At 30.4% G+C, this 13,071-nt stretch overlaps 2 protein-coding genes across 4 annotated transcripts; one reads left to right on the plus strand and one right to left on the minus strand.

Moving 5' to 3' along the window:
- Nucleotides 1-1,748: 1,748 nt before the first annotated feature.
- Nucleotides 1,749-8,715, plus strand: LOC137838019 (DNAse I-like superfamily protein). Of its 3 annotated transcripts, none has more exons than XM_068647225.2 (15): nt 1,749-1,953; nt 3,131-3,294; nt 4,777-4,842; nt 4,941-4,993; nt 5,234-5,315; nt 5,545-5,591; nt 5,935-6,022; nt 6,243-6,335; nt 6,438-6,470; nt 6,968-7,062; nt 7,571-7,703; nt 7,873-7,958; nt 8,044-8,128; nt 8,240-8,367; nt 8,451-8,715. In XM_068647225.2, the coding sequence occupies exons 1-14, from the start codon at nt 1,803-1,805 to the stop codon at nt 8,318-8,320; spliced, it is 1,257 nt and encodes a 418-aa protein (XP_068503326.2). In that variant the 5' UTR covers nt 1,749-1,802; the 3' UTR covers nt 8,321-8,367; nt 8,451-8,715. The 3 variants fall into 3 exon arrangements, with proteins under 3 accessions (XP_068503326.2, XP_090157654.1, XP_090157653.1); XM_090301528.1 differs by having other exon boundaries at nt 1,769-1,953; nt 4,777-4,831; XM_090301527.1 differs by lacking the exon at nt 1,749-1,953 and adding an exon at nt 2,384-2,658.
- A 907-nt stretch (nt 8,716-9,622) lies between these two features.
- Nucleotides 9,623-10,599, minus strand: LOC137836541 (uncharacterized). The gene has a single exon (XM_068645207.2). The coding sequence runs from the start codon at nt 10,570-10,572 to the stop codon at nt 9,628-9,630; it is 945 nt and encodes a 314-aa protein (XP_068501308.2). The 5' UTR covers nt 10,573-10,599; the 3' UTR covers nt 9,623-9,627.
- Nucleotides 10,600-13,071: the final 2,472 nt, after the last annotated feature.

Raw genomic sequence — 13,071 nt, forward strand, 5'->3', positions numbered from 1 at the left:
GGTATTTATATTCATGGGAGGTGACTTGTATCTTCAATAGTTCAAATCAAAGATAACTATTTTGAAAACATATGATTGAACATTGCATATTCATAAATAGTTGTGTTGTTCAAACGTTAACATGGTCAAGATTTTACCAAAGAGATGGTGACTCTGATTGAGAGATGGAAATAAAGATATGTGAAGTTTATCTTTTTCTTTATAAGAGACTTCTTAGAATGAAAATTTTGTTGTTGGACTAATGTAATATTTGTAGGTCTTATCATTTTTTTTCTTTTTTTATTTTTCTTCCTTCATTTCTTTATTTCTTTTATTTATTTCTCTATTATTTTTTAATGATATCTCATTTGTTTTAAGGTTTAAGGTTTTGAGTTTAAGATTAGATAACAAAGAATAGAGAAATGGATCAAATGAAAAAAAATCAATAATTTAAATATTTGGATTTTTTTTTTTTGCATTTTGCATGCATAATTTTAGTGATACATGATAACACATATTTTGTGCACAAAATTATAATTTTATTGTATATTGAAAAACACTTTCCATATACTTTATTTTTAATTTTGAACTCATTTCCTCTTAACATAAATAAATTTGATTCAATATACATATTTATTTTAATGGTGTATTTTCAGCAAATCTAACATTTGCTTAATCTTTTATCAATAACTTTTTATCTAGGTATTATTTTTTAATTGTGTATTCAGTTGCATTGAGTTCTACATTTTCTAAAATTTTTAAAATAACATATGATTTTCTAAATTTAGGATTCTCTACTCCTTTTTACTATTTTTAAAAGTTGAGATAAATATGCTAAATTTTTTAAAAGAAACTCTTACAAAATTATTTTTTTTTAAACTTTTTGTAGTTGAATTTATAGACCTAATTAAAGTTCGCGTTTAGACGAATCTTTACTTCATATTTCACAGCATATATATAATCTAAATATGCTATAAATATGTAGATAATAATCATTTATTTAGTTTTCAGTTTAATGGAATTTTCTATTTATTTTATCACAAAATCAAAATAATATTTCTATATGAATAATTAGAACAAAAGTTAGCTAAGTTGAAATAAAAAAGTAAATGAAGAAGTCGCATAACAATTGATGCAAAAGTAAAAAAAAAATTGTTTGAGAATTAATTTATTCCATCTGAATATGTGAACATAGAAAATATAAATATTATGGAAAGAAGATAAATGGTGGATCTTATTTGTATATAAATTATATATTTAAATAAATTGATTATGAAGAATAAATATTTTTAAGAAGAAATTTTGAACACAATTATAAATCCATTTATATTCCTGTAAAATTTCTGAAATTATTATTCGTTGTAAAAATATTGATTTAATGAAATAGTTTACGAAAGATATAAACTTACAATGTAAAATAATAATATATAATTAGTTGAAAAACTAACAATTTTACACTCTTAAATATATACTCTTTCTATCTAAAAGCAAAATTAATATTCATGTAAATAAATAAAGAAAAGATAAATTATTATTTTAATCATCCATGTTGATACAAATTATATAATAACTTTCTCTGTTAATGAAATAGTAATATTATGGTAAAAATATTTATAAAAAATGTTAATTATTACTATTTTAAAAGTCAATTATTAAATTTAGTGTTGCAATTAATTTTAAACATAAAATAAAACATTTAAATTAATTTTAAAATCAACAAAAGATTAAATTACATTTTTTTTTAAATATAAGGAATCAAACTTAATCTTAAAGTTAAAGGATAAACGATAATTTAGCATAAGAGAAACTGTTCAACACAGGTCATGAACACTGCAACCGGCGCAAGCATGGTTCGGCGCAAGCGTGGGAGGCATTCGCCGGAAAATTCTCCGTCAAAACGACGACGGCGTTCTCAGTTTGAATGTCGGAGTAGGAGATGGGTTGTCTCTTCCAAAGACTCTTCCAATTGCTCGGGTCAGAACAATCATTCATTCGAATTCTGTTTCACTTTGAATCTGCATTCACTTCAAATTGTGTTCCGTTTCACTTTGAATCTGCATCCACTTCAAATTGTGTTCAGTTTCTCTAATACTGTGTGTGAATTTGAGGAGATAAGAACAGAGAGAGGATTCATAGTCTTTTGGAATATTGAAAAGGGCATATACAGTTGATAGGATAGCTTCCAATTGATGGCGCTCAATATTACTTTTGAAAATTGATGAATGTATTGATTTGATGGAGGGCTTTTAGGTCAAATGAAGAGGCATTTAATTAATTAATTAATTAATTTGTGTGAGCGTGACAATTGGTAAACGCCTAAACGGTTTGTTATTTGTTTGTTGCTTCTGCGTGGATTGTTTCTATGAATGCTGCATTCATGATTATATGGAAAGGAGATGTAAAATAGGTGCATATCAATGACACCCTACTGTGTGTCCCCAATAAGGAATCTTCTTGAGTGAATACAAAATTCTAGACGTAGTTGATTTCATGTGCTTTTGCCGTCTATTCTGGCTGGTGGTATGGCAGGCCACGATTGCGGAAGCCCTCCTCTAGAAAATTTAAGCACTTGTTATTCGTCAAAGCAGAAAACACCTCAGCTGGAATGTCCCTTTTTTGGGTGCGGAGTGTGTTCCAGGAGATGGGTTTTCTCTTCAAAAGATTGTTCTAATTGCATGGGTCAGAACTCAGAATTACAAGGTTATCTGCTTCTAGGGAAGTAATAATTAGTTTGAATTCTATTGTGTAGAAAAGTGACTTCTGATGGTTATTTTTCTTTTTAGGAAAAGGTTAGCATTTTAGTATTACGTTTCTGTGGTTGAGATTGTCACCAAATATAAAAAATGGAGAATTTCATTAGCAGATGTCATTCTACAATCTACATATTCATATACATTTCGGTTGGTGCCTTCTCCCAAAATTTCAGCTGTCTAAGGAAAGGGCAACAAAATAAATTTTAAAAAATAAAGGTGTGAATGTACTGATGGGATTTGCTTGCTTATGGGTAACCCCACCCCCCAATAACTAACAGTCCATGATGAAGATAGCTAATACTTTACATTTGGGTGCCCCAGTTAATTGTGTCATTTAGAGTTCAGATTAAATGGTGTTTATCTCATATTTACTATTCTTAATTGTTCCTTCCTTGCAGATAAGATTGTGGTTGTTTCATACAATATACTTGGTGTTGAAAATGCATCAAATCATCTGGATTTGTATTCTAATATTCCACATAGGTTGTTGAGGTGGGACAGGAGGAAAAGGCTCATACTTGAAGAGATTAATAACTATAACGCCAGCATACTGTGTTTCCAGGTAGTCCTTCCGGCTGTTATACATTTAATACTGGTTACAACTTATGACCATTTTTTTATCATTATGCATCTCTATTAATCTCTGAAAGCTACAAAAAAGTTATTAGGATTTTTTATCATTAGGATTCTTGTCATTTTGATCCTGAAAGTGCTTTCGAAACTTCAGTTAAATCCTACCTTGCGCATAACATAAATTATTAACCAAGACACCACCAACATATTTCTCATATTTTTACCATCCTTTCACATATTTTATGGTTTACCTTGACTTTTTATTATTCATCTTTATATCAAGTTCAGCATTTAAAATTTAAATACTCACTAGATCGAATGTGAGCTTAAAAATAAGTTATAAAATTTTTATACTCATTAATAATATATAATTAATAACTTTATTTAGATAGAAGATTTGGTTTGAAATCTTATAGAATCTTGTCAGTAGCATCTTGGATTTAATTAATAACTACTACTATATGTAATCATTCATAGATTAGTTTAATAGTTGTATGAACAAATACATATCATGCAAAAGTTTTAGTTACATATGCAACATACAACTTTAAGATTTTTGAATTTTAACTTTAGTTGAACAAAATATAGACATTTCATAAGTACAACAAACAATATCATGTCATTCACCTTCATATATTTATTTGTTCAAAGGAATCAAAACAGTGGCAATGTAAAAAAGTAGCTCAAGATCAATAATGAGCTTTGAGACTAGGAATCAACACACCTTGAGGTTGTAAGTATTAAATTTTAAATGGAACTTGATATAGAAGTGGAAGAGATGAAAGTCAAGATGGACCAAAAATAGTGTAAAAAATATGAGAAATAAGAAACGGAAATAGGGGATGAGAGTGATGTCTTTGCTAATAATTTATATGTAATGTAATAAGACTTAATTAAAAAATTGAAAATACTTTCAAGGATCAGGATGACAGTAAGTGTTTAAATTCAAGAATTAAATTGAAAAAGACATGTGACATCATAATTCTTGAGGAAGTAAAAAAAGAAAAACTTTCTTTGGACTGCCACATGTCATCCATGTGTACAACTTCAATTGTCATAAAGGCAGACAATGTGTCACGTAGGCATAGACATTAACTTTAACAGAAGCACAAAATTGAGTAACTTTTTTCACATTCAGGGATTTTAATAATTATGCTGCTTTCAAAGATTAAAATGACAGGACACCACACTTTCAGGGACAAATTTGGACATTAACCCAAGGAGACCCAAAGAAACTGATTTAACTGACATGGGTTTTTACTTACCTACAGCTCTTGATTACGTATTCATTCTGACAACACATAAATTCGTGAGACACAAGTTACTCTGATGTTAATTCCCATTGGCACAATCAAACATATTAGTTGTACCCGATTTAGTATTTATTCTCTGCTTGAAATTGTAAGCTAACTTCATGCATTGTAGAATTGTATTGTCAAGAATTGCTTTCTCATAAATCTTGTCTCTTTAGGAGGTTGATCATTTTAATGATCTAGACAATCTTTTCCAGAACAGTGGCTTTAAAGGTATTTACAAGGTATATTATATACATATTTAAACTATTATCATGCTAGTTTTGAAACTCCTAACATTTAATCAAGTACCTATGTGGATCATTATTTTCATTTGTCACAGGCTCGCACTGGGGAAGCACAAGATGGATGTGCTGTATTTTGGAAAGACAAGTTGTAGGTTTCCCTAACCCATAAATCATTTCAGTAATTGAGTTTCTGTATCCTATATTAATCAATTTATTTAATATCTTACATTGTTGTCCTTTGACAATAAGTAAATGAGCTACCTAAGTGTTTCTTGACGCAACAGAAAACCAACAGTTCAAAAATGTGCTAATATAGAACATATCAATTTAGAAAATATCAAATCCTTAATTTGGTCTAATTAAATTATATTTTGTAATGTGAATGCAGATTCAATCTTTTGCATCAAGAAGATATAGAATTCCAAAGATTTGGCATGCGTAACAATGTTGCCCAGCTGTGTATTTTGGAGGTATTTTGGGTTTGGTTTTATTTTTCTAAGTTTTTTCCATCCCGAGTTTTATATTTGCTCTGTTGTCTCTTTCATTAGAAGGATTTATGATCTGTGATACAAATTTTTAAATCCCCCCATCTTATATTCTGTTGTACTTCCTCCTGAATGTTATGCATACATGTGTTCTCGCTGCAATGAAACCAAATGTTTTTATATCTTATTACTCTATTTTATTATCTATTTACAGGCAAACCATGATAAAAAAGAATCTGACGCATGTAACCTAACCCCAATGTAAGTTTTACATGTCTAAAATGGGTAATATGAACACAATCATTTGCAGTCTTTGACATGGTTTTTGCATAACACTTGGGTGTGCTTGTATTTCATTATCCTTGAATGACTACTATTTACTTTTGTATACTACATTATTGCATACCAACCAGTGACTTGTTCCTATTATTTCCTTGTCTTCTTAAAACTTGCATAGCTAATTTTTAGCAGCAAAGTTTAAAATTGAAAATATTAATGTGTATATTCATTTATTCACATATGTTCTCTCTTACACACATGATGTCTATTTCACGAACAATGGTTTTTCAAGTTTTCCACATAGCAACTTGATTTTCATCTATAGGGAACCATCCACAGGAAAAAGAAGATTTGTTGTAGGAAACATACATGTGCTGTTCAACCCAAATCGTGGTGACATTAAACTGGGCCAGGTACTTCACTAGATGAGTAGCATTATACATATTTTGCATGTATAGTCATTTGTGTTTGTGCATGTGCTTCATTTTCTAAACTTTTTAATATTATATTTTTTGGGCCAGGGTTGGTGCAAATTATTTTACCTTAAATAAATGCATTTAATTGTCTATAGTTAATTAAGTTGTCTAATCTTCTTTTTATTATTTTGGAAACTTGCTCCATGATAATGGACAGGTCAGAATTTTACTTGACAAAGCTTACAAGTTGTCACAAAAATGGGGCAACATCCCTGTTATTATTGCTGGGGATTTAAATAGTGTTCCACAGGTATGATATTGCTTTATACTTAGTAGTTTATCTGTTTCAGATTAGTTATCTAATATGCTGTTATTTCATTGTCTTTTGTTTTGTTTCATCTCATGATGTCAGAGTGCCATATATAAGTTTCTGTCTTCGTCAAAGGTGAGTTTGGCATCTCCTTGTCATGGTATATTCTCTCTTGCCTTTTAGCTTATTTGTGAGCGGTATCTGAGAAATTTGACTATATGTAGTGTCTCAAACCTTCAGTAAATAATTTATCTGTGGATTACAGACAATGGAGGAACAGAAAGGGTATGAGAAAATGGGGCATATATTCCATTGTTTGGGAGTTTGAAAATAGATAGGATGGTAAAGGAATTCAAGAGGATCTATTCGCCCTTTGTTTCTTTCAAAAATTCAATTTTTGTTCCCTTGGAAATTGTTTGGAAAGGTTCCTTTCCCTCATTAATCTTGTGAACAGATGGAAAGCTAGCTTTGTGTAATTAATTCCCCTCCCTGTTCAGTTCATCCTTACTTGTCCCATTCCATTCTATTAAGTGAAAAATCCAAATTCAGTTAGAGGTGTGACTTATTCTTTGAGGAGAGGTGGCCATCAATGAGTTTTCAGTGTTTATTAGTAATTGCTTCATGTATTGCAGCTAGACATCCAATTACATGATCGCCGAAATATGTCAGGACAGCTTGAAATCCAGTCCAACAGAATCTTCAGATCACAGATTCCTGATGATGCCAGGTACTTTTTATGTCTTTCGTCTTAGTCTTGGTTACTATCTGTTATAGAAAAAGAACAACGCAATTATCAATTCTGGAACAGATTAAGGATCATTTATTTATCAAGACTGTAGATTATTTGTTGATTCGGATAATGTGGTCTTTTGTTGCTCTTAATGATATAATAATATTATTGCCTTTATTGTTGTTGATTATTTCCTTGTTTATGCTGTAAATTATGTTGCAATTATATCCTTTTATTTGCTGTACCTAATTAGGCTATAGAGCATCTACTTGATTTTGTAATCTTCTTTCCCTAATTACAAGATTCCCTTTGTACTATATTTCTATATAATTGATAGAGCTGAGAACTCTCCTCTAAACCAAGATGTTCACTCAACCAGTTTCTTGCCTCTGTTTCAAGTATTGTTATTATTTGTCCCATTTTAGAGGGAAGGGTTATCATCATTGTTTTTGTCAAACTTGAGGTATTAGGTATTCTGTAATAATTATTTGGGTATCTTGTGCAGCATTTCGATGACTCTCTCAAGGCAATTGTTATATAGATGGAGTGTGGAAGAACTAAGACTTGCAACAGGGGCGAAAGGAATTACTCATCTTCAGCACCAGCTCAAACTCCGTAGTGCCTATAGTGGTGTTCCTGTATGCTGTTTTAATCTGCCAGATAAAATTGTTACAATCGGCTATTTCGGCAACTTCATTGTGATATAAAGATTTAATATGGGAAACTATAAATATTTTCATTGGATATTCAAACAGTTGTGATATTTCCCACTTAATCTTCATAAATCTCATGTAGTTATGGCTGCAGGGTGACCATAAAACAAGAGATGATATTGGGGAGCCCTTGGCAACATCATACCACTCCAAGTTCATGGGAACTGTTGATTATATCTGGTAATTATATTGTTTAACAAACGCAAAAAATTATATGCATTTCCAGATTGTTTGTTTGTTGTTGTGACCGATGTCTGGTAATCAGGCATTCTGATGATCTTGTTCCACTTAGAGTTCTTGAAACCTTGCCAATTGATATTCTTAGAAGATCTGGAGGACTCCCTAGTGAGGTAATCTACTTAAAGCTAGTTCTTCAAACCATATTTGGTAATGCGCTTATGTATCTTTTCCACTTTGGATTTGGATTATCAATATCTTTATGATTCTTATATGCCTTGTAGAAATGGGGAAGTGATCACCTAGCTGTTGTATGTGAGTTGGCTTTTAGCAAACAACAACAATGTATGAGGTCTGAACCTTAAGCTGATCACCCAATATGGAGATTGAGAGTCAAAGCATTGTCACCCTGGTAATTCTCATTGAATCGTACCATTATGTGCACCTCTTTCCCTTTCAAGATTTCTTACCCTTCTGATTCCTTTTGCCGTGAAGGAGCATGATGAGATCTAGCTGTGAATTGCACTTGACAAACATCGTCTTGCAATTGTTCTGCAAACTCCTCCAACTTTGATGTTGCGTGGAACTTGAAAGTGCTCTAAAATTCATCAAGAACTTGCTGTAAAGTGAGCATTCTATTACGATGTTCAGAGAGCAGTTGGTGTATATATTAAATATTATGATATTCTTCAAAATTGAAACTCCAATTCTCCAAATGTAATAGTGAAATATTTATCAATTCATGAGACATTGCCTTTTACGTCCCTCTTTCCCCTCCAATTCTTGAAATAATTACCCATTGTACTTCAAAGTTTAGTCACATCATGGTCGTTGTCTTTCTTCTTTGTTAACACAATTTTATGATGTTTTTGTTTATCCGTTGAGTTTATTACACTTAAACTTGAAGAAAATATGAAAGGAATTTTTTATCCAGTAGGCCATTTTAGCGAAAACCAAGCAGATAATTGATATGATATGACTTTTTTTCTAATATTTTAGAAGTTAGAGTATTTATTTTCTCCTTTAAGAAAAGCTTATGAATAAACAAGGATATTTTCAAATGATCCATGCTTAATTAGTTTTTTGTGCTTACATCTTGGGGGAAAATAGTCGTTAAAATTGTTCATGAGGGGAACATTTATTCTTTGTAATTGTAATGCTTTTGCTTTTAACTTTACTTTGGCATTTTCTTTTTGTTTTGATTTTCCATGCAATAACAGTAGCCAAAACCAAATAAAGTACACAGTTGGGAGCAATGTCTTTTCAAAGTGGATATAATAAGAAAGAAGGAAAATGACCAAAACGTGAGGACATTGAAGAAAATATGAAACAGATTTAGTTTCTTAACAAAATTGAAAATCTACAAATGGTATCTCCAATCTGCAGCAAAAAACTGCAGAGTTCTTGACAATGGAAATAAAACCTCAAGTCTCAACAATTAAAATGCAATATGCTAAAACTCATTTTGTTAGCCTATATACTCTAATAACTGTGCAGCCACTAACCTATATTCTGAAACTTCTTCTATAAAAGAAAAGTAAAAAAATATAGTTTTTTCTTAAACTAAAATTAACTTAATATAGAAATTCTGTTATAATAATTTTGACTTAAGAAGATTTTTTTCAGAAAAACTAATGTAAAAACTCTTCCAAACAAGTGATTAAATTTTTTTTTATGAGTTTTCCAAATTTAGAGTTTCATCAATCCAAGCTAACTCATCAAAAGCACTGTCCACAGGGGGAAGGACAGTGGCTTCCCCATGTTCCACATTCCACATAAAACCACCTTTGATGTCATTGTCTGAGAAATTATAAAAGTCATTACCAAGCAACATTCCCCCTTTCTCTGCTTCATCCAAATAGAAATCTTCATGACCAAACAATGATGGCACAAACTCCTCTAACAAATGTTGGGTTGAATTATCTTCACTATTAACTGGTTCTGTATCAATGCCTCCTCCTTCACCAACTTTTTCCACATTCACCTTTTCTTTGACTGAATCATTCAGGTCATTAACATCTGGTGGAGCTTTTGTAGTGCTGACATCAAGCACTGATGATGGAGATGCATGAAACAACATTTCTTTGGAACTCTCAAATACCCTTTTGCTAGAAGCCAACAAATAGTTTTCAAACTCATTCTTCTTCCTCTCATAAGCCATAGCAGCCTCTTGTTCAGTATCAAATGTACCAAGCCACACTCTGACCCCTTCAATAGGGTCTCTAATTTCTGCTACATATTTCCCCCATTTCCTACGTTGAACACCTTTGTACATGCTTGATGATTTCCTCATTCTCCTACTTGAAAAATAGCCTGATGAACTTGCTTTGATCTTTTCACTGTTTGCATCTTCTGAAGAACTCTCTTCTTGTGATTTGCTTTGCATGCATGGAAGCAAGATTTCCTTGACAACACGCTTGGAACAACCATCAAACTGATAGCCATTGCTCAACAACTTATCATCTTCTTCACTTGAGTAATCTGTGGCATCAGGGTCAGTGTACACAATTCTAAGTTTCATCATTGTTCTTACGTCTACTTCTTTGGCTGGAACCTTCTCTTTTCCTCTCTTACATTCCATTCCTTGTTGCCGAGTTGCTCTTGGAATGCCTGACATCTTTTTGGTACTACACAACAACTGTCTTTCACCAAAGATAATCCTATATTCAAGTATAGAAAAATCACTATAAGCAGTAACACTTGACATTCTAAACCAGAACCAAAAAAAGCAAAAAAGTAAAGAAAATACAAAACAAGGGATTAACCAAGAATTTTGAGAATAGAAGCCAAAAGTCGCACAATAACTATCAGTCACTCTTACTTGTATCAACTATCAAAGCATTCAAACCAAACATAAACCCTTCATCAAAGGGATAAAGAAATGAACATTTCTGATACAAAAAAACTGTAAAACCTTTGGTAGACACTGAATTAGAGATACCAAGGTGAACTCACATACCCTTTTGATCTTAATCTCAGGAACTGATGGAGTGAGCAGAGTTGCATGCAAAGGCCAAAGACTCAAGGAATCACAGCACAGAGAAACTGCTTCAATCAGATATTCAGATTCATGCAGTTTTGTGCAGAAAGAATTTACTATACAATGTGGAGGGGAAGTGAAGGGGACATAGAAACAAATGTTGTAATAAATAAGCAGTTGAAAGTCTAAGATAACCAAAAGTAACATACCAATGACTCTATATTATATCATTGTTTAGGAGTTGTGAAAATTTTGTTTCTTATGGATACAACAAGGAAACCAAAGCAGCAGCCAGTGATGACATTATGGAAAGTAACTGAAGTTGAATTTGACTGGACAATGATGTTCAAAAACTTGTTTCTCTCTCCTGAATTCTACCTCTTTGCATGCTCTTCACCTTTTTACAATTTCACTTCAACTCACATCTTTTCAAATGATTGAAACATATAACAAAATTATGTAAAACTTAGTTTTTTTTATACACATTTAACTAGAACTTTAAGGTTTCATTTTAGATTAATTAAACTTTTTAAAAAATCAAAGTAGATCAATTTCCAACACAAGTCACTAAGACATTTCATAGTTTATATTAAGTATTAAATTTTCTTTGTTTAAGAAATAACTAGAATTTGTTTTGAAAGTTATTAATGTAAATATTGAAATAAATTAAAAAATCCTTATTATTTTATTAAAAACTGTGAGTGTTAATTAATTTGATTTTCTTTTAAGATTGAAACTTCTTCAGTTACTTTGTAACTGTAGTAAGTATAAAAAAAAGTTAATAAACATTTGTATTTATTTTCCTTTTACATGAAATGTTAGAAAATGAGGAAAAGGAAAACAAATTGGTGGGTCCAGTCAAGACAAATTCCTTCTTTCTTCTTTTCTTTTTCTGGTTTTTCTTGTTTTTCTGGTTTCCTTTGTTTTTCTGGCTTTCTTTTGTTGACAACAACTCAGCTTTTTAAGAATTGAAAAAGGGAAGGTTACATTTGCAAAATAGTAACTGAAAGAAATTCATTAATGAGACATTAATTTAATTAATATGGGAATTTGGCCTAAACATTAAATATTTTATCATGTCTATATGTTTTCCATTCCAAAATTATAATTTGACAACTGAAAGAGTTATATACAGCTCATTATATGATAATTTTAAAAAATACATATATAATAAAAGATAAATTTATAATTAAATAATGTAAAAAGATAATTAAAATAATAATATTGGTGTAAAAAAAAAGTGAGATGGTTTAGTTTCTTCGTTTCCTAGAAAATAATTTGCTTAGATAAACTAATAATAATAATATTAATAATAAATAAAAATGTAAATATAAATTAGTTTAATTAAAATTAATTAAAGATATAACAACATCAATTAGTTTAAATTTAAAAAAAAACATTAAAATTACAAGAAAAGAGGAATTAAAATTAAAAAATGTTATCTCTCAATAATGTGGTTTTTTTTTTATTAACACTTTAAGAATATTATCAACATAATTAAGCTTTTAGAGATATTATGAAGTTACTTGCCAATTAAGACATGCTACCTCTAGGAAATGGAACTTAAGTAAAGTTCCATATATTTAGTTAGTATTGAATTTAATGGATGAAATGCATTTCTATTTAGATTAAGAGGTGAAGTTTTTTTTTTTATGTGATACTTTTTGTTGGAGACGTATGAAGATTATGGAATTAACTCATATTAAGTTAAGTTTGGAGTTTAGATAAAGTATTTTGTGTTGAAGTAATTTAAAACAATTGTAGTGTGTAAGAAAATTGATGTTTTGGATAAGTAAAATCATACTTTAATTGGTAAAATGATAATTTCAAAATAAAACTAAATGTAAGTTTTCTATCATGTACTTATATCATATTTGAACTTTTGACATTTATTTTAAGTTATGAGTAACTATTGCACGCACCACTCAATCTCCCTTAAGGATCATCATGAATGTTCAATCGACCGTTAAAGTTTATGACTGAGGTTTGAGTTGAGATTAATGTCGAGATAATTTTGTCTTCTATGTGAATGAGAGATATTGAAACAATTGTTTCCTTCAAGTGATAAATTGATTGTTCAAGCATTATGTAAGCAATGATACATGATGTTTCTAAAACTTGTTGTATTATAGGAGT

The sequence above is a fragment of the Phaseolus vulgaris genome, chromosome 4 (genome assembly GCF_051622355.1).
Source record: "Phaseolus vulgaris cultivar YP4 chromosome 4, ASM5162235v1, whole genome shotgun sequence".
In the NCBI taxonomy this organism is placed as follows: Eukaryota; Viridiplantae; Streptophyta; class Magnoliopsida; order Fabales; family Fabaceae; genus Phaseolus; species Phaseolus vulgaris.